Source organism: Pleurodeles waltl, chromosome 1_2 (assembly GCF_031143425.1).
Source record: "Pleurodeles waltl isolate 20211129_DDA chromosome 1_2, aPleWal1.hap1.20221129, whole genome shotgun sequence".
Classification (NCBI taxonomy): domain Eukaryota; kingdom Metazoa; phylum Chordata; class Amphibia; order Caudata; family Salamandridae; genus Pleurodeles; species Pleurodeles waltl.
In genome coordinates, this window is record NC_090437.1 from 1179422659 (window position 1) to 1179444327 (window position 21669).

At 43.5% G+C, this 21669-nt stretch overlaps 1 protein-coding gene across 1 annotated transcript in view; it reads left to right on the top strand.

Annotated features, from left to right (window-relative positions):
* Positions 1-21669, top strand: part of CPZ (carboxypeptidase Z) — a 274165-nt gene that overhangs the window by 133006 nt on the left and 119490 nt on the right. Inside the window, exon 3 of the mRNA XM_069203449.1 lies at positions 17832-18206. Within this exon, the coding sequence (XP_069059550.1) occupies positions 17832-18206 (375 nt within the window). The remainder of the gene's footprint in view (positions 1-17831; positions 18207-21669) is intronic.

Consider the following 21669-nt stretch of genomic DNA (forward strand, 5'->3'; position numbering starts at 1 on the left):
GCAAGTCACTTATCTCTCCATGCGTTAAAAAAAGAAAATGCATGTTACATGAAGTGGTAATTAAGGATTATGTTATAGCCCTGTAAATGGAGCATAGGAGGGGCACAAGTAGGCTCTGCATTCCTCGTTCTTGAAGGCACAAGCTATTGGAAGACACACCTTGACATCCAAGTTCTGTCTCTGGATACACAGCAAATATGAGGAGATAAGATTGTTTATAGAAATGACACACTTGGAAGGACACTGTAAAGAAAGTTTTGGCATGGGACGGAGAAAGTGAACCTAGAGACCCCTCAGCCAGCAAATGAAAAGTAAGAAAACGTGAGTTGCAAAAAGAGCCAATGGCAAGCAAAGGGCAGAATGCATTCCCAGGTTAACTTTCTGAAACTGCTCATACCTCGTACCTAGCTCTGCTGTCTGATAGGATGCGACCTAAGAAATAGGACCCTCAGACCCACTCTTCAGTTCACTTTCTGGACCCATGGAAAGACCATCAGAGGACTACCTGCTGCTGAGGACTGCTGTGCACCACACAAGACTGCTTTGCTGAACCTAAAAGGACTGCTTTCCTGCCTGGAGCCTGTCTTGAACCCTCAGAGGCCTGCCTTGCTGCTTGAGCCCTGTTTCTTTTCCTGAACCTAGGACTACCAGAGTGACTCCAAGGGGTAGTTTGCTGGACTCCTATTCAGAGCTTCAGGAACAAGAACAGAAAAGAAGTTTATTATGCATAGTTATTAAAAACCGTAGCATACATTAACTCATTTTAATAGAAATTGCTGCAGCATCATACAATAAAAATACCCATACATTAAAAAAGTTAATATCATTTACAATAAAACATTTTTTAGCCGCAGCCATATGTAAAGATGGGGGAGCTCAGAGAATACAACCGACATTTGAAGAAAGTGGCATCTCACAGGAGTCCAATTTTTGTTTGACACAATCTTTAAAAATGTGATGAATTTACAGGACAGAAAAATGTCCGCTGCCTTAAGGCAAGCATTCATGGCTTGTCTGAATGAGTGGATGCCTTGCTGGTTAAAAAGTAGCATAAGCAGCCTCCTCCTCATGGACAGCAGCCCTGCATGCAAATTATATGAATAATGCTTTCTTCCGTAGCAATACATAGTCTACAGCAGACATCTTTAGGACCCTAAAGCCAGGGTACTGCGTGAGCAAGGCCAGGGAAAAGGCCAAAACGGTGCCCAACAAAAGATTATTTTAGGTGCCTGGGCGATCCTGCTTCTAAATAAAATTTGGGCTTAAGAGTTTTTATTCATTTAGGATCAACCAGGCATGAGATCTGGCTGAGAGAGCCTCTTTGTCTATTAATACAGATGTTTTGTTCACAGCACCATTGATAGCTTTTCTAAAGGGGTCTGGAAGCAAAGGCTTTTCCTATATGGATTGAAAGGCAAGATTATCAATTACCAGATCTAAATTCTGCCAGGATCGTGCGTTTCTGCTTGTTTAAACCTCTTCCCAGAGAGCTTGGTACAGTCGATTAGAGAGTCAATGATTTTATTCATTTCTAGAGTTTGATGTAGGCCCCTTTTCTTTGCAATTGCTTGATTTAATAGACCAAACTCTAGTCTTATCTGGGCCGGTGAAGCTCTGTGAAGGAAATGTAATAGCGATCTAAATATTTTCATAACAATTGTGTTTGAGATTACAGCGTCTCTACCTCGTACTGCCTCGCAACCATAGGTGATACTCCAAGGTAGTTTTGCTGCTGTTACTTTTAACAGCAGCAAGTAGCTTCGGCTGTCTAGTGATCTCTGAAAAGTGTGAAAAGCAAGGAGTAGATTATTCCCTTCCTCTGCAGATCCAACCTATGGTGGCGGAAGTAGCCCTTGTCATCGAATAGTAGTCCAAGATATCTGTATGTTCTAACTGACTCCATTTGTTGGCCTTGTAGATACCATCTGTGGGATTTCTGTAGCTTGCTGCTCACTTCCATAATCTTGGTCTTCTTCTCATTTATCGACATCCCATTGGCTGTTGAATAGTGCCAACTTATCTATGAGGCGCTGCAAGCCGATTTTGGTTTGGCTTAGGAGTATCACATCATCTGCATACAGAAGGTTGGAGATGTGCATGTTGCCTAATTTAAGCCGGGGCCAAGTCGGCTAGACAAAAGTTGAACAGGTGTGCCACGAGGACACACCCTTCCTTTAAACCCTGGGGGGCTTCAATTCCCCTTGACAGATAGTATCCATCTCCAATTCGTACTCTTAGCCAGGTGCCCGAATATAACAACTGTATTGCTTTTAAGAGGCGGGAAACAATTACCCCAGCGTGACAGTTTTTTCCAAGGAAGGTTAAGCTGCTCACAGGCGAATGCTGACTTGATATCCACAAAGCAGAAGTACATTTTTGCTTAATCAGTTTTTGACTGTCGATAATTATTGAGAGGGATAAATTATTCTTTGTCATACCAGCCCCTTGTACAAAACCTGTCTGGTTAGGAAGGTTAACATGTTTCTCTTCCACCCAGCACAATAGATCCATTAAAAGAATCCCAGCAAAGAGATTTGCCTCGCTGTCCTACAGCGCAATTAGGCTGTAGTTTTCCGGTAGATGATAATCACCTCCTTTGAAGATGGGTGAAATTATTGAATCTTTACATAAGTCTGGAAAAGTTTCAAGTTAAAGGGTATTGCTAAAGACCACGTAGGTGCTGGCCACCCTGGCACCTTGTCTTGTCTTCTCTTTTGAATATATGTACATATTTGCTCATCAGAGAAGCTAAAACCAAGGTCATCTGGAGTTGCAGAGTTTATTGTTGGGGCTTCGCAAAATAGCTCTTGGCTAAGAGGTGCTGTAGCCGCTGGTGGTGAGTTAAAGTGCTGTGTCAAGAAGTCCACCCAGCTTGATTCTGTTAAGTTTGAACTTGATACTGCTGAAAGGGGGCCTGTTGAAATAGTTAATCATTCTCCGGAAATGTCTCAAATTTTCTTTGTATTAAGGTTCAATGCTTTTGCCGAGAGACTTGGTTTTATTGTTATTTTCTCCTCCCAAAATACCCTTTGGTATATTTTGTTTTTAAGTTTCAGATTGGTTTGGATCGCGAGATTCCCTGGTTGCTTCCTGGCCTGCCTTAGAATTATACTGCGGTTCCTCCTTAAATTGCGGCATGAGCCAGATGTTTTGATGTTTTTTAAATCTTGTAGGTGCTCTATGAGTTGGTTAGGGAGTAGTTGTAGAAGCAGTGCCTGATGAGGCTGGAGGCAGTGGCCACAATTAACTCAATTGTGCCTTCTGACCAACATAACTTCCTGTAGTTTTTTGTGACAAAATCACCCGGCCCGGATTTTGCCTACTGTTGGTAAAGGCATTAGGTGCTAATTTCTCTAAGTTGATGCCCATGGTCGCTTTCCACTGTTGTTTTAATTGTTTAATCGGATATGATGTGATTAGGTAGAGTATGGGGAGACTTACTGCTGTGTAATCAGTTGTGGAGTGCGAGCTTGCAGAATAGTAGGACCACACTGGTGGAGTGTCTTGTTGGTACCTCCCACTCAGTAGTCTTAGACCAAGAGACTCAAGGTCTTTTACCAATGTTAGTGCCTTTACATCCCTGTGCCTGCTACTTGGTGATCCAGCGGTCTGCATAGGGACTGCCCAAGGAAGCCCTGTTGTAGTATTTGATCCTCTTGGGCAAAAGGGGACATCAGGTTCATGTTAAAGTCACCTGTCACTAGAATTTCTAGTAATGTTGGATCTTGTTGGCTTGCTAGTACAATGGTTACCGCTGTCCCATTTCTGAAATTTGACTATTAAAATGTTGTTATCATCTGACTCCACAAGCTCACTTTCTGTCTTGAGTGCTGCAGCTACGAAAATTGCCAGTTCCCCCTTTGGGCAGTCAAATCTCTTTGATTTAAATTCTGGACTATAATAACCAACAAAACCGTCCATCAGGAACGGTCGAGTGACCCATGTTTCTTGTGGGAGAATAACTTGATATTCTCTTGCAAGATTGATCAACTGCATATTATGACTTTTGGTATACACAACGTTTATGTTCCAGGAGCACAGTTTCATTTTTACTGTTGTATTTGGTGCTGACATTGGCTAAGATGACTGTGCTTGGATGCATCAGGAGTGACTGCCACCATTTAGGGCCTCCACTAGCCAGCCTAAGTTTAATGGAACGGAACTGTATTTGCCGATTGGGGAGTATGATATTTGCACCAGTGAATGCAGGGGAAAGGTGGGACCAATTTTACCAATGTGGTTCCTATGAAATGAGTGTACTTGCATTTTGTCTTTTTGTCCTCACATCGAGATAAGCTCTTCCAGGGGGGTAAGCGGAGCTGGGTAGGCTGCTGGATGAGACTTTCTAATCCTAATTCTCCACTTTAGAAAACATTTGTTCTCCTGGAGAACTTTCCTGACCAACTGGATAGACGCCCAGGTCACAAGGGTGGACTCTTACGTGTTATCTTCCTTGAGTGACAAGAACTTGACAGATTCGATATCCGCTGTGGATGTCCTTTCAAGGGATGGAATTGTCTTTAGAAGCTTAAAGATGTTACCTCGGTTAAGAATATTATGCCTACCCTTGGACTGGTATTCTGGAGTAAAGATTATTTGATTACCGTCAGCTAAGGGGCCATGCGGCTGACCAATATTATCTGGCCCTAGACTGGGAGGACCCTTAGTATGTTGTTCTCAGGCTTGAAAAGGCCCAGAGAATTTGTCAAAGGGCTAGTGACAGCTAAAGAGCAAGACTGGGCTGGCTGGGATTTGTTGGTCTTATATGTAGCTGTTTTTGTAGAGGTGGAGAGTTCTTGATAGTAATTCCTTCATGGACCTCCTCGAGGGCTGCTTTAGGTTCTTGATGGAACCAAGCCTCCTCACTTTGGCACCTACCCAACAGATTTGGCTTCACCAGGGAACTCAAGTTTGTGGAAATTGAGGAATGAGCTGGAATAACGGCCTGGCGCTCTTCAGGGGAGAGCCACTTCAAGATATTGTCCATGGGGTTTTGACAAATAAGGGCATTACAGAATTGCCTTTGCGTTTGCATAGACTCTTTAATAGTCTCAGTTACATTGTCAGCCTTTTTGCTTGTGCTGGAACAGGGAATGGCTACCATACTGCTTTGTATTTTATTTCAGGTCTTGCGCTGCTTCTTCATTTGTGGTTTTGTAATTGGCTTTCCTAGTTGCTCAGGTGGCCGTGGCTAGGACTTACAGGTGGTACTCTCACTTGAATTAAGGGTCTCGTTGGAGAGATTGCCTGGCTTCTCCATTTGAGATGTTTCTTGATAATCTCCCCCTATGCATGTTGATCCTGTGTTTATGATGCTGTGGCCACTGGTCCTGTCATATTCTTGAGTTGATTGTATTATAGAGGCTTGGTCCTTTTTGCCTCTTGGGATATCCAGTTTTAGTTTTAAATCTTCCATTAAGGAGATCAGAACGTTTGGGATTGTTGCAAGCTTGTTGATTAAAGGGTCATAGGTGCAGTCTTTATAGGTTGCTGCCGTGTGGTTTGTACCCAAATTATCAGATTGTTTAAATCAACCAACTTCTGTTCGATCCAAGAGACTGATTTTGCCATGACATTCAGCAAGTCCACTTGGATGTCCATTTTGGTTGAATGGTACATTAAAGCATCCAGTGTCATGATGTCCTGAAAAGAATGTCCCATACAGTCCCAACTTTGGATTTGGGGGTACTCTGTGTTGTTTTTTCCTGGGCTCTTGAAAACTGCAAGTGATCCTGCTTGAGGTCCAGGGTCTCTTTTGGGGGGTGTAGTCTGGGGCTTTGTGGTAGCATTATTGGTTGGCCGTGGGGTGCTCCAGCGATGTGCTTCCCCCTCCTTGTGAGGGTCTGTGTTATTTGCCCACTGGCAAGGCATGTAAAATTTTAATTACAAGGGTATAGGCCATCTATTGCTTGCATCATTGATGAATTAAAAATAGGTTGAGGTGAGTTCAATATGAGCCTGGGGTTGTCTGCTCTAGTTGCCCTGCTGCAGTTTGATGTGCATGATTTGATCTTCCGGGTGAAATTGTGTTTCCTGCCCTTTATTAATTGTTACTCTGATGTCAATTGGTGGTGGAGCACCATTTCTACATTTTGGTGAAAGGCCATATCTTGCCTCTTGCAACTCTCGTCAGCTTCGGCCTCCAGCTTAATCCCACTGAAGATTTCAAACTTTCAGAAAAGAAACTAAGGCCCATATTTATACTTTTTTAGCGCCGTATTTGTGTCATTTTTTAACGCAAAAGCGGCACAAACTTGCAAAATACAATTGTGTGGTGTTATCCTGCACGGAGGTGTGTTTTTATCTTTGGCTACTATGCAGGTGCTTTTTCTTCATCTCTATTCTGCACTGGGGTTGGTGTCCATATTTTGTTTTTTTGATCTTGTATCTAGTGCATGGGGTTACTCCATCTACATCATTTTCGGTGGGTGGGTTGTGAGTGTTCACAGAACTAGTGTATGAAATGTTTGGTACTATTAAAACGGTGTCATTATTACCGAATGCCCTGAGGAAGGTGGAATTTTTGAATTTGGATCCTTTGGTTGTGAATGTCCACCGAAACGTGCGTCGGCGAATTGGATGGGGCATCTTTAAATTGGATAAGATACCTTAGACACCTTATGGAGATTGGGTTTTTTGATCATTAAATTGAATATGAGATCGAATACAAAGAATAACACCTTGGAATACATTTGGAATTGAACTTTGTACTAATAAGACAAAGAGCTGGCAAGGTTCCCTTTTTGAGGAATCTATGTGACTAAACTCAGTCTGTGATTTATTCAATGACTATTCTTGGAGAATTTCTGTTATCAAATATTCGAAAGATATTCTTTACGTTCGTGCAATTTTGTTAATCTGATTTTTATGTAATATTTGTTATATGTTGTATGGTCTTACTGTTTTAGAATTGGGATGTGATAAGTATAGTTCCTGCTCCATAGTGTGTCTATGGGGGTCATTACAACCCTGGCGGTACAAGACCGCCAGGGCTGTAATGACGGAAGCACCGCCAACAGGCTGGCGGTGCTTCCCAGGTCATTACGACCGCGGCGGAAGTGCGCGCGGTCGCACTGCTGGGGCCGGCGGTCTCCCGCCACAATGGCCCCGGCGGTAGTAATCCGCCAGGGCAGCACTGCTAGCAGCGGTTTGAGCCGCCAGGGAAAGGCTGGCGGTACGGGGAGTTGCGGGGCCCTTGGGGGCCCATGCACTGCCCATGCCACTGGCATGGGCAGTGCAGGAGCCCCCTGACAGGGCCCTGTGCAGCTTTTCACTGTCTGCATAGCAGACCGTGAAAAGCGCGACAGGTGCAACTGCACCCGTCACAGGGCCGCAACACCGCCGGCTCCATTTGGAGCCATCTTCTGTGTTGCGGCGAGATCCCCGCTGGGGTTTCTGCCCTGCGGCCCAGCGGGAATCTCCAAATTGCCGCGGCGGGGTGCGGCTGCATTGGCGGCCGCCCGGCGGTCCGATCCAAGGTTGTAATGAGGTCTTATGTTTGTAATTTTGTCTTTTTTATGTCATAGAGTTTTGAGGTCCTTGTAGTCTTTGTTTTGTGTGTTTATTCTTCCTGTCTGAGTCTTTTGATTGTTTCCTTCATGTAAGGTAGGGGGGGTTGCATTCTATGATGATTTCTATAAATAATGTTAATTTTTGATATATTTTTTCTGCAACTATTATAAATAAATCTTGTTGTGTGTGGTATTATATTTTTGTTTTCTTTGAAGAAGTTTTCTGTGTATGATAGGAGATAGGAGAGAGATGTTTTCTATACTTTAGATATATGACCCTAGATCTCTCTCTTTATTGATTTAGGGACCCTGCGTTCTACTTGTTTTGTAAGTTTGCTACGTTTTTGCATCAAAAAGCGGTGCAAATGCGGCGCTAAAAAAGTACAAATATGGGCCTAAGCCTGAACATAAAAATCTTCACTGCAACTTTGTCCTGCGTATCCCCAATGATGATGCCTTCTCGTAAAACTCCACCTGCAGCCTTGCCTCGCTGAAGTTTGCCTTCTCACAACTTTTTCTCCAAATTGTTTTTTTCAGTCCAAAGTTAAGCTCCGACCAGTGCCACTCCACTTCTTGAATCCTAATGATGCTCTATCGTGGTCAGACATATTTTCCTACTTTTACCCTATCTCGCACTACTAGATGTCAGCGGTTGCCACTTTGATCTTTTAGGCATTAGTTTCCACAAAAAAGTTTAAAAAATCATAACTCTGGTTCTACTGATTGGAGTTTTGTGATTTGGGTGTGAAATACTGTATTAAAATGTACTATTCTTTCTAAATTGGTTTTGTATTTTTCTTGTATTGTGTTTTCACTTTACTATTGTTTTTGTGCGGCATAAATAATCAACATCTTGCCTCTAAGTTAAGCCTAACTGTTTTTGTGCCAAGCTACTAGAGGGTTAAACACAGGTTAATTTAGTTACTTTTGTTGTTCGCTCTAAAAAGGATTGTGGCTGTTGCTTGACCAGGGGTCACAATTCCACTTTCAAGCAACAACCCAATTTCTCACAACTAGGGTTTAAATGTAACAACATTTTAATGAATTTAGGCTGTGTATGTTTTGATACCCTCATACAGATCTGCAAGTTGGGCCTGCATCTTATATATCTTAATTACTGGAGAAATACTTTGAAATCCCAAACTCTTGGAAAACACTAAAGAAGCACTCATCCTGTAGCCCAACCGAGTATTACTCTTTTTATTTTTTTCTGCCAAAAGCAATTTGATGGAACCTAACACCTATATGACAAAAATCATGAAACCGTTGAATTATCTATAAATCTAAAGATATGAAGTGCTTAAAATATCTGGGGGGTTAAGGACAATACATTTTGTCTTTCAAAGATTGGACCATGTCCCTAGAAAAACAATTAGACAGCAGAGTCTGAAATCCTATGGCAGACCTGCATATTATTAATGTTAGAAATAGGGTCTTTGGTTGGCTGTCAGGTTACCCCCTGTCCAAGCAAGGACCCTCACTCTTGTCAGGGTATGTCACACACAATCCAAATTATCCTGTGGCCACCCTCTGGTAGCTTGGAACTGAGCAGTCAGGCTTAACTCAGAAGGCAATGTGTAAGGTATTTGTGCAATAGATCATGCAATAACACAGTATTGCACCACACAAATACACCACACAGTGTTTAGAAAAATATAGAATATTTATCTAATAAGATGCAGGTCAAAACGATTAGAATGCAATAAGTATACATTGAGATATCACTGTAAAAGTGATATAAAGTGTCTTATGTCTTTTAAAAGCAATAAATGTCTCTTTAACGCACAAGAACCGTAAAGGAGGAGATGCGTGGAAACAAAGGGGTGTGAGTCGATTTCTCAGGTCGCACACAGTGATGCGTCATTTAGTTTTCATGAAGGGACAGCTGTGCGTCGACTTCCAGCGCTCGTTCGTGGATCCTCTTCGGGTTGCTGGGTTTTCGGACGCCCCAGGGATGATGCATGGATTTCCTGCGCTGGCAGGACGAAGTCACAGGAACTGCTTCCATTCGGTGGGTGTTGCATCAACATTTTTACCGCACGCCAGGCGCTGTGTCGATTCCTCTCTGGAAGTCGTGCTGCGTTGTTCCAGCTCAGCTGTGCGCCGATCCGGTGGGCCGTGCATCGATTTCCAGGTTGCTCCGCTGGTGCTGCGTTGATCTTCTTGATACGAAGTCGGGCTGTGCGTCGTTTCTGGTGAATTTCGCCACACAAGAAGTCCTTCTTGTAGAGGTGAAGTCTTTTTGGTCCTGAGATTTGAGGGAACAGGAGGCAGGATCTATCCTTGGGGAGCACTTCTCACTACAGCCAGAGAGCAGCAAGGCAGCAGGGCCACAGCAAGGCAGCAGCCCTTCACAGAAGCAGACAGGTGAGTCCGTTGGGCAGCCAGGCAGTTCTTCTTGGCAGGATGCAAGTTCTGGTTCAGGTTCTCTTCTCCAGAAAGTGTCTGAGTTGGTAGGGGCAGAGGTAGAGGCAGAGGCCCTTTTTAAATACCCAAATGTGCCTTTGAAGTGGGGGAGACTTCAAAGAGTGGCTTAGAAGTGCACAAGGTCCCCTTTCAGTTCAATCTTGTCTGCCAGAGTCCCAGGAGGGGGTGTTGCAGTCCTTTGTGTGAAGCCAGGCTTCTGTCCTTTGCCATGTAAGTGTCAGGCCCTCCATGCTCCCAGCCCAGGAAGACCTATTCAAAATGCAGATGTATGCAAGTGAGGCTGATTATCCTGTGTTTGGGGTGTGTCTGAGTAAATGCACAAGGGAGCTGTCAACTAAACCCAGCCAGACATGGATTGTAAGGCACAGAAGGATTTAAGTGCAGAGAAATGCTCACTTTCTAAAAGTGGCATTTCTAAAATAGTAATATTAAATACAACTTCACCAGGCAGCAGGATTTTGTATACCATTCTGGCCATACTAAATATGACCTTTCAGATCAGCAGCTACCACTCAAACAATATATGAAGGCAGCCCCAATGTTAGCCTATGAAGGGAGCAGGCCTCAAAGCAGTGTAAAAATGAATTTACGAGTTTTACACTACCAGGGCATATAAACTACATAGGTACATGTCCTGCCTTTTGCCTACACAGCACCCTGCCCTACGGTTACCTAAGGCACACCTTAGGGGTGACTTATATGTAGAAAAAGGAGAGTTTTAGGCTTGGCAAGTACTTTTAAATGCTAAGTGGCTTGGCAGTGAAACTGCACACACAGGCCTTGCAATGGCAGTCCTGAGACAAGGTTAAGGAGCTATTAAGTGGATGGCACAACCAGTGCAGCAGGCCCACTAGTAGCATTTAATCTACAGGCCCTGGGAACATATAGTGCACTCTACTAGGGACTTATAAGTAAATTAAATAGTTCAATTGAGCAAATGCACTTTAGCACTGGTAAAGTGTGCAGAGTCTTTAAACCAGCAAAAACAGTATCTAAAAAGTGGAGGGAGTCAGGCAAAAAGTTAGGGGTGACCACCCTAAGGCTGTCAGGTCTAACAATTAACATATAGGGGGTGATTATGACCTTGGCGGACGGCGGAGGCCGTCCGCCAAGGTACCGCCGCCAAATGACCGCACCGCGGTCAAAAGACCGCGGCGGCCATTCAGACATTTCCTCTGGGCCGGCGGGCGCTCTCCAAAAGAGCGCCCGCCGGCCCAGAGGAAATACCCCTGCAACGAGGACGCCGGCTCAGAATTGAGCCGGCGTAGTTGCAGGGGTGCGACGGGTGCAGTTTGCACCCGTCGCGTATTTCAGTGTCTGCATTGAAGACACTGAAATACACAGTGGGGCCCTCTTACGGGGGCCCCTGCAGTGCCCATGCCATTGGCATGGGCACTGCAGGGGGGCCCCCAGGGGCCCCGCGGCACCCCCTACCGCCATCCTGTTCCTGGCGGGAGACCCGCCAGGAACAGGATGGCAGTAGGGGGTGTCAGAATCCCCATGGCGGCGGAGCGCGCTCCGCCGCCATGGAGGATTCCCCCGAGCAGCGGGAAGTCGGCGGGAAGTCGGCGGGAGACCGCCGATTTTCCGCTTCTGACCGCGGCTGAACCGCCGCGGTCAGAATGCTCGTGGGAGCACCGCCAGCCTGTTGGCAGTGCTCCCGTGGTCGGTGGCCCTGGCGGCCACCGGCCGCCAGGGTCAGAATGACCCCCATAGTGTGCCAAAGGTAGGGTGTTGATTTTAATACCGGCCAAAGTAAGGCATCATTCAAACAGCTAACTAGAGTTGAAACCACATCATTTATATATAAAATACTGTTTGGGTCAGTTTACACTCTTGGCAAACACAAACACATTGGTTTACTACAATAGGTTGTATTAGTTCACCACTGGGTCCCCATCTTATGATAACAAAGCTCCCAACATGTAGTGGAATGACTTGGTTTAATAAGGGGGCTCATAAGTCCATCTCAAACAGACCTGGCCATAAAGCATTGTGGAATATTGTATCAAAAGAAGATTTGAGATCAACAAATGATATATAGACAACAGATTATTCCAGTATTACATATATCTATAGTAAAATATTGAATTGGAATGCTTGATCAGTGGTAATAACATTTTCTCAAAAACTAGCCAAGTAAGAAAAAATTACAACAAACTCGGAAAAACACATTTTCACTTTCAACTAAACCATTTTTCAGCAAACCATTTGGTAAATAACTATAAACCAACAGCATCATATTATAGTGAGTTAGATCTTTAGCAAATACTTTTTGATTTTACTAAAAATGTATGCATAATATACTTACTTAAAGGGTCTTTCAGCCAACTCTCTTCATCCACTGATCTGTTGTTGTGTCATTCCCATTTTGCTTCTGCCCACCATAGCATACAGCATGGGGCAATGGGGCAGCGTACTTCAGCCATTGGCTAACTTCCCTTTGAGTGACTGCATTTTGCTCATTCACCATGAGCACATCCGTACACCAGGTAGTTCCCATCAATTACAGTGTTTTTGTTTTTACTTTAGAATTATTTTAGTGTTGCCTTTGTGTGTAGAGCCTGAGGTGAAAGCAGGATACTTTATACCAGATGTGAGCACACAAAACATTCTACACTTTTTAGTTCTTGTCTCCTGCCAATGCTGAGTGTTTATACTGCTGCTATCTCACAGCAGAATATGTTTTGTCCATTTGAAACTTTTATACACGTGAATTTATAAGCTGAAAATCTTTCAGAAAATGTATTCTTGACTCAGTTTCCCCAATGATTCTATAATAAACTTTACCCAGGAGAAAACAACCTTTATCATGTTTAAGTTGAAGCACTTGTAACACATTTTTAAAAATGTATGTCCTTCTTTACTTCCTTCTTTATTTGTTTCATTTTTATTTATTTCTTTATTTCATTCCTTCTTTTGTTTTGTTTTGTTCTTTCTTTCTTTCTTTTCCTCCTTCTTTTCTTCCTACTTTTCTATTTTATGAATGAACCTTTCTTTCATTCATTCTTTCTTTTTTTCTTCATTCTGTCATTTCTGTCTTTTTTCTTCTTACATTTCCTTCATTTTTTCTGTTTTCTTTCTTTCTTCCTTTTCTTCCTTTCTCAAACACAAGACTCTGGCAGCCAATGGCAAAATGATTGTCTGTTTTAGATTTGTGTCACCCAAGACCTTTTGACTTTACTAAAATCATGTGTGTTAGAAATGGGGTCTTTGGTTGACAGTCAGGTTACCCCCTGTTCAAGCAAGGACCCTCACTCTAGTCAGGGTAAAAGAGAATCACCATCAGCTAACCACTGCTTACCCCCTTGGTAGCTTGGCAGAGCAGTAGGCTTAACTTCAGAGTGCTAGGTGTAGAGTATTTGTACCAAAACACACAGTAACTCAATGAAAACACTACAAAATGACACAACACAGGTTTAGAACCATAGGAACTATTTATCTAAACAAAACAAGACCAAAACTACAAATATCTGACATACACAAATGAAGTTATGAATATGTAAAGATTAAACAAAAAAATAGCGCTTAGAAACACAAAATGCTTTGATGAGTGTTAACACGACATCGTGACGGAGTCATTCCCAACAGTCCGACACCAGCAGCGCTGGACACAGAGTCGCGTAGACCCCCAAGTACAGTGCCTTTGGTGAAGAGTGAAAACAAGTTGATGTGCGAAGTCGGGGATCGTGGTGTCTGTGCGAAACGTTGAATCCGTGCACTTCGAGTGGTGTCGGTCACGGCGTGGTGCGGCGACTTCCACTGAGTCACAGACTTCAGCTGGGTTGCAGCGACTTGGGGCCTGCGAAGGTCGTCGCGTTCCAGCGAAGATCACGGAATCGGTTGCAGGCGGCATCACCGGATTCAGCAGCGGCATCGGTCCGAAGTCGTCCGAAGTCAATTTCCTTGGATTACCACCAGCTTTCCTTTCAAGGGCCCAGGGACTGGATAGGGCACCACTTGTCAGAGCAGGAGTCTCTCCAGAGGCTCCATGTGCTGGCAGAGAGAAGTCCTTGCTGTCCCTGAGACTTCAAACAACAGGAGGCAAGCTCTAAATCAAGCCCTTGGAGATTTCTTCACAAGATGGAAGGCACACAAAGTCCAGTCTTTGTCCTCTTACTCTGGCAGAAGCAGAAACTGCAGGATAGCTCCACAAAGCACAGTCACAGGCAGGGCAGCACTTCTCAGCTCTTCAGCTCTTCTCCAGGCAGAGGTTCCTCTTATTTCCAGAAGTGTTCTAAAGTCTGTGGTTTTGGGTGCCCTTCTTATACCCAATTTCCCCTTTGAAGTAGGCCTACTTCAAAGTAAAGTCTCTTGAATGTGAAATCCTGCCTTGCCCAGGCCAGGCCCCAGACACTCACTAGGGGGTCGGAGACTGCATTGTGTGAGGACAGGCACAGTCCTTTCAGGTGCAAGTGATCACTCCTCCTCTCCCTCCGAGCACTGATGGCTCATCAGGAAATGCATACTACACCACAGCTCCTTTGTGTCACTGTCTAGTGTGAGGTGCAACAAGCCCATCTGTCAAACTGACCCAGACAGGGAATCCACAAACAGGCAGAGTCACAGAAATGGTATAAGCAAGAAAATTATCACTTTCTAAAAGTGGCATTTTCAAACACACAATCTCATAATCAACTTTACTAAAAGATGTATTTTTTAATTGTGAGCTCATAGACCCCAAACTCCACATGTCCATCTGCTCCCAAAGGGAATCTACATTTTAATCAGATTTAAAGGTAGCCCCCATGTTAACCTATGAGAGGGACAGGCCTTGCAACAGTGAAAAACAAATTTAGCAATCTTTCACTGTCAGGACATATAAAACACATTACTATGGGGGTCACTCCTACCCTGGCGGTCCGAGACCGCCAGGGTAGGGGACGGAGGAAGCACCGCCAACAGGCTGGCGGTGCTTCTGGGGCTATTCTGACTGCGGCGGTAAAGCCGCGGTCAGAAAAGGGAAGCCGGCGGTTTTCCGCCGGTTTCCCGCTGCCTCTGTGAATCCTCCACGGCGGCGCTGCAAGCAGCGCCGCCATGGGGATTCCGACCTCCTTCCCGCCAGCCTGGTTCTGGTGGTTTTCACCGCCAGAACCAGGCTGGCGGGAACGGGTGTCGTGGGGCCCCTGGGGGCCCCTGCAGTGCCCACTGGCATGGGCACTGCAGGGGCCCCCTAACAGGGCCCCACATTGATTTTCAGTGTCTGCTTGGCAGACACTGAAAATCGCGACGGGTGCAACTGCACCCGTCGCACACCAGCAACTCCGCCGGCTCCATTCGGAGCCGGCTTCTTCGTTGCTGGTGCTTTCCCGCTGGGCGGGCGGGCGGCCTTTTGGCGGTCGCCCGCCAGCCCAGCGGGAAAGTCAGAATGACCGCCGCGGTCTTTTGACCGCCGCGGTCTTTTGACCGCGGTATGGTCTTCTGGCGGTTCCCGCTTGGCGGGCGGCGGTCGGAATGAGGGCCTATATGTCCTACCTTAACCATACACTGTACCCTGCCCTTGGGGCTGCCTAGGGCCTACCTTAGGGGTGCCTTATATGTAAGAAAAGGGAAGGTTTGGGCCTGGCAAGTGGGTACACTTGCCAAGTCAAATTTACAGTTAAAACTGCACACACAGACACTGCAGTGGCAGGTCTGAGACATGATTACAGAGCTATTCATGTGGGTGGCACAATCGGTGCTGCAGGCCCACTAGTAGCATTTGATTTACAGGCCCTGGCACCTCTAGTGCACATTACTAGGGACTTACTAGTAAACCAAATATGCCAGTCATGGATAAACCAATTACATACACATTTCGTAAAGGAGCGCTTGCACTTTAGCACTGGTTATCAGCGGTAAAGTGCCTAGAGTAACAAAAACAGCAAAATTAGAGTCCAGCACACATCAACAACCTAGGGAACAGAGGCAAAAAGTTAAGGGAGACCACGCCAAGGATGAAAAATCTAACAATGTGTATGACATAATTACCTATCCTGATTTTCTGCTTTACTTCATCCATTTCTCTGTGGCTGTGTCATTCACCTTTTCCTCCAACCCACTCAAGCATTCATCAAGGGGCAGTGCATCAGCTCACCTCAGCCATTGAATGACGTTACTATGATTTAGGCATGCTCCCCTTTCAAAATTAGCACATCCACTCAAAAAGTAGGTTCCTTCATTTCCAGGGGATACATGGAAAAATGTGTTTTTAGAGACCAGAAACATTTTTGCTTAGCCAATTTTTGTTTAGATTGATGAACGCCATGAGCAGTAACGTTTTGCAAAAACCGTGACAAAACAAGAATTTCCAAAAAGCTGCCAGACAATGTCAGAGCTATCGGCTTTGTCAGTGCCTGTTTTATATACTGGTACAATTTCTGACCCAAGCCAAGACTCAGTACTCCTGTAGAACTACTTCCTGTTTTCATAAATGCTTTTGTAAATCACCCTTTCAGAGTGCAATTTATTTTCTGTAGTTTTCACTCCCTTCCCTTCCAGTAGCCCCTTAGCAGCAGACTGCCGGGCTGTAAAGGCATTAAGGACATGTTAAGTGGTTAACACTGCGTCACTGGGACACAAAGGGTTCATAAGGCAAATTCAGAGGCTGGCATTTTGATGAATAGCTGTCCATGCTCAAGGCATGGTTACAGAAGTAGTCCCTGATCCTTATGATCCCCATTTCATTGCTTGTTTTTCAGTAGTCAACACATGGAAGCAAACAGCAGTAATACTCCAGGCACAAGTGTTAAGCACAACTTAAAAATAAACTTAGCTGACTCAGATGTAATCTGTTCTGTGAAATCCAAGGGGGGCAGTTGTAGTTTTACAAGGGAGTCATGCAACACAACTCAGCTAGACAGCTTGCTGCTCTGCGTTCCAGGACAGGGAAAGAGCAGAAAAGTGTCATATCTACTGAGATAAGATGCATTTCTGTGTTCTCACTGCGCCAGCGCACTGTATGCTACCTAACACAAATGCAGGCATCCCTGCAGGTTTGGGATCCCTTACTGCACAAAAACAATCCTTAGAGGCATTTTCCTCTTTTGACATGTGTTGAGGTAGTACACGTCGAAAGAGGACATAACAAGGTGAAATGAAGATATTTCTCCTTCTTATACCTTACTTGGGAAGGCATACCATTTTGACGCAATCCCAGGTTTATTGACCTTAGTAGATCTGGGATTGCATTAAAATTCGTGACAGGATGCATGGGAATGCCCATGTTCCACCAATGGAACACCTTCTCAATGCAGAGGAACACAAAGCAACAATTTAGGCTACCTTTCTTTGCTCTGGATTTACTAAACCACACAGAGTCACGTAAGGTAGTAGTAAAGTCCGGTTAAAGTAGTCAAGTCTGCTTAAACCTTGCGTTGCCTTGCATGGCGCACGGGCAATGCAAGCCCTTAGTAAATCTGCCCTTAGGAGTTACATAGGCAGTCTCTGCATACGATATTTGGAAGTTTACTTCCGTTATTCCCTCAAATATTTTACATGTGCCCATATACACGTGTCTTGCTTTAGCCAATTTCTGAATTGATTTTTAACTAAAATATTTTCATAGTATTGCCACACCGGTTCCCGCTGCTATTTTATTTGCTCCCTCGCCCCAGTGTTGATGTTCTGCCAACGAGCTTGCGCAACCTGTCAGCCAGCTGCTGGATAAATTAGAATTTGCGTCCCTGAAAAACATGTTTACATGTGCCAGACTTGCATGATAGTAACCTCAGGAATTAAGATGTTGAAACTGAAACAATCAGTTCCCACTTAGAGCATATCCGCTACTATTGCACATGTTTGTATAGATATTGCAGATGATTGTTGTGCACCTATACTTTACTGTAAATGTGTCTTGTAAATTAATTCGTATTTGCCAATCACATCCACCTTAAGTCTATTTGCTTCTTTCAGCGACCTGCATTGATCTCTCCTTGGGTTACTGCGAGGATCTCCCCTACGCAAAAACAGCGCTGCCGAATTTGTTAAATCAGAAGACGAGAGAAGAAATTGACTTCAGCCCCGAATACATTTTACTCAGCGTCATCGATTCTCTGCTTGGAGGTGAATGCAATCCCGACATCAGGCTCATGGGCTGCTCCATCCTGGCTCCTCGGTGTGAGAAAGGCAAAGTTGTGAAGCCTTGCAGGCACGTGTGTGAAGCTTTGAGGAAAAGCTGTCTTCCTGCCTTTGATGCAATTGACATGGCCTGGCCTTACTTCCTAGACTGTGACCGCTTCTTCGTTGGTGAAGAGGAAGGCTGCAGCAACCCACTGGAAAAGCTCAGAGGTAAGCTATGTTAACATGGCATTTATGGAGAAAGCACTTCCTGCGTCCCAACAGGCTGCTTGATACTGTGTGAGTGAGATATATTAGTGCACAGCACAAAATCTTCCATATAGCTCCCCAACAGATGTCAAGAAGCCCAGACTCTATCCATTGTATGTGCTGAAATGTTAACTCTACAATTGCTTCCACAATCTAAGGTATCTAAGACACCTTAAAAGCTATGCGGTATGAAATATGTTATTGGTTGACGAAGAGGCTGTGATAGGAAATCGTAATGAGGAAAGCATTAAGGCCCACCTCACCGGTTTTGCTGTAAATTATGGTGTGGCAGTTCTACATCTGGTATTACCCAAACCACACGTGTTGAACATTCTTGGATTTAGAATTACTGTGGAATTAAATCAATCCCATTTAGATATCCTATGCTATAGGAATGGCAACTGTCAATTATCAACGTGATCATGCGGCTACAGCATTTTCTGCAAAGCTATGGATTTGCTGCATTTGACACATGATCCATCATCTTCTGAATAATCTGCAGATTTTAACAAAAAGTTTGTTTCAATCCAGACACATCAAAGTTACTAAAACTGTGACAACACATGTTCCTGCACATTGAAAGACCTTCACAAACATTGACTGGTAATTTCTTTGTTGCATTTTCTTGCATGTGGTTGTTAAACTGGTACTAATAAGACTAAGGGCCAGATTTAGAACTCGGAGGACAGGAACTCTATCACAAGTGTGACAGATATCCCGTCCGCCAAAAAAGAAATCCCATTGGATAGAATGGGATTTACATTTTAGCGGATGGGATACCCGTCACCGTTGTGAAGGAGTAACCGATCTTCCGATTTCTAAATCAGTCCATATTCTTTGCTCAGACTGTTAGTCCGTGTAAATATGTAAACATATTAAGTAATACCATCACAAAATGTGCTGTGTTATGCTTAATAATAAGCTTTTCTTGACACATAGTTTAGTCAATCCTGCTGCGTATTTTAGTTCTCCCGTGTCACTTAGGCCCATATTTATACTTTTTTAGCACCGCATTTGCATCATTTTCTGACGCAAAAGCGGCGCAAACTTGCAAAATACAATTGTATTTTGTAAATTAGCGCCGTTTTTGCATCAAAAAGCGGCGCAAATGCAGCGCTAAAAAAGTATAAATATGGGCCTTAATTCCACTGACCCTGACTATAGTTAATGGCCAGAGGATAGTGGTGCTACTGCACCCATTTCCACGTGATGTTACCAAATTACAGGTCCACTATAGTTGTGCATCATGTACTACCGTATGCATAATGACCACAAGGCTCGAAATAATAACTTGGGCCCTTATCCATATTATGAAGTAATAAATTGCTTGTTAGGTGCGCCTAGCATAGTAAACAATTTTAAAGCTCCCGAATGCTGTAGCACAAATCATGGTTTCTCAGTGGCTACAGGAGAGGGCACTTTAATGTAATTTCATTATAACGACATGACAATAATCCGTAGGTCCAATGTATATCATACATTTCCGAGCTCCCAAAGAAAACGTGCCCTAAGAACAAAATCGGTTTTAGTCTAGATGGAATAAGGGATGGAATGCAAGCTTTTTTTCCAGTGCTTCATAGTGTACCATTTCACCGGCCTTCCACAAATTACTCTTAGTGCAATAATAAAAGCATTGACAAAACCAATTGATCGGGCTTTTATAGAACAACACATGCAGATACAAGTATGCACACATGTATCTCAATGTAAAAGCATATTAATGGCAAGTGCATTTGCTATGTCTTTGTCTCAATATTGGACAGCATAAGTGGTAGTGATGGCGTGGTATATAAAAAAAAACACATTTGTTTACATAGGCTTTGCCTGGAGACATTGAGTATTTATGGTGATACTGGTGATGGTACTGGTGGTATGGATGATGGTAGAGGTATTACATATATGAGATAAAGAAATTAATCTGACATAAATGTGAGGGTTGAATGTATTTCCGATGTAAAAGTCCCTCTTGCATTGCAATGGGAACACTTTATATTGAAGACAGAATGATATGCATAACAGGCAATGGCAAAGCCAATGCCAACTCTTCGTATTTTGGTAAATACATGGTAACAAGACAACTAAATAATTAAAGCTAATGTAAGACAACTAAAGCTGTCTAGATTCAGGCCTAAAAAACATAAAATGGATGATCCTCATTCATTCAGGTGAAACGACATGGTGGATATAGATGCAAAACTCTTCATAAAATCTGGTTGGAAAAAATGCAAGACTGAGCTGTAGATAATTACATCATGAGCCCCTTTAAGAGGTAATTTTGATTGGGGCTTTCAACAATTGTGCACTCAACTGAAATCTAAATGTTCATTGAGAAAGCAAAAATGAACTTTACACCTTTTTGTTTAATCACAAGAAGTAAGTAGTATTATTAGATACAAACTTTGGCAAAAGCTCTTAGCAACATATATTAATCATTCTCTGATCTTTGTAATTCAATGGCTATAGGAAGACAGAATATCACATGCTGATATGGAGTGCAAGATGAACCTTAAATCAAATTCAACACGCAAGCCAAGTCAGTTCTGTGCCTTTGTGTCTTTATTCTCCAAACTTTACATAAATTATACAGCAGAATAATTGTAATCTTCTAGATGATGTTTAAAGCCTCCAAGAAACAAAGGCTTCCTACTTTAACAAATTGATGGTTCAGCAATCCTGGAATGGACCACTAACACTATATTGTTATCAATAAGGGTTGAGGTCTGGCATTGCAAAAAATGTTGAAAAGCCAAAATAATTGTATTTTATAATTCCCCTGTGCCTTTACATTTTGGGTATGGACATGTGGGTCCCCTCGTGATGACGCAGAAAAAGAAGGTCCGACATATATTCATGTATACCGTGTAATCAATACATATAATGAAGTGTGATTTTAGTAAAGAAATAATGTACGAGGGAAATTGTGCCCTCGGGGTAGTTCGCCATCCTTATAACCGAGCTTTATTAATCACGAAGTATTAAAAATGTAGTAATCCGTCATAATCGCAAATGTATGCCATGATTTCTTGTTTGATTTATGTTTTGCTTAGCTTAAATTTAGTACAGGCTTTGGCCTAGTTGCTTGGTTTCAAATTCTAACTGCGTGATTTTTTTCCTTTAACTAATGAAACATATATTCTTGCTTGAAGTTGTATTTTTCCAGTAGAAACTGGCTGGTACACTTATCTCCAAGGTTTCGTGCTAGGCCGGTTACATCCCCTTTGATACAAGGTCAGTCTCTGAAGGTGCGGGCAATGAAGGTACAGATAGTAAAATAATTGGCAAACCATGATACAATTTGTGTTCCAAGGCTCCAAGGACAGTGTATGCATAAATGGGCGCTAGTAAAAGACAATTTTTGATTGGACAATTTGAAGCTAACATATGAACCCTCCAATGGAAGACCCTGCAAAATTTGGAATGTTTC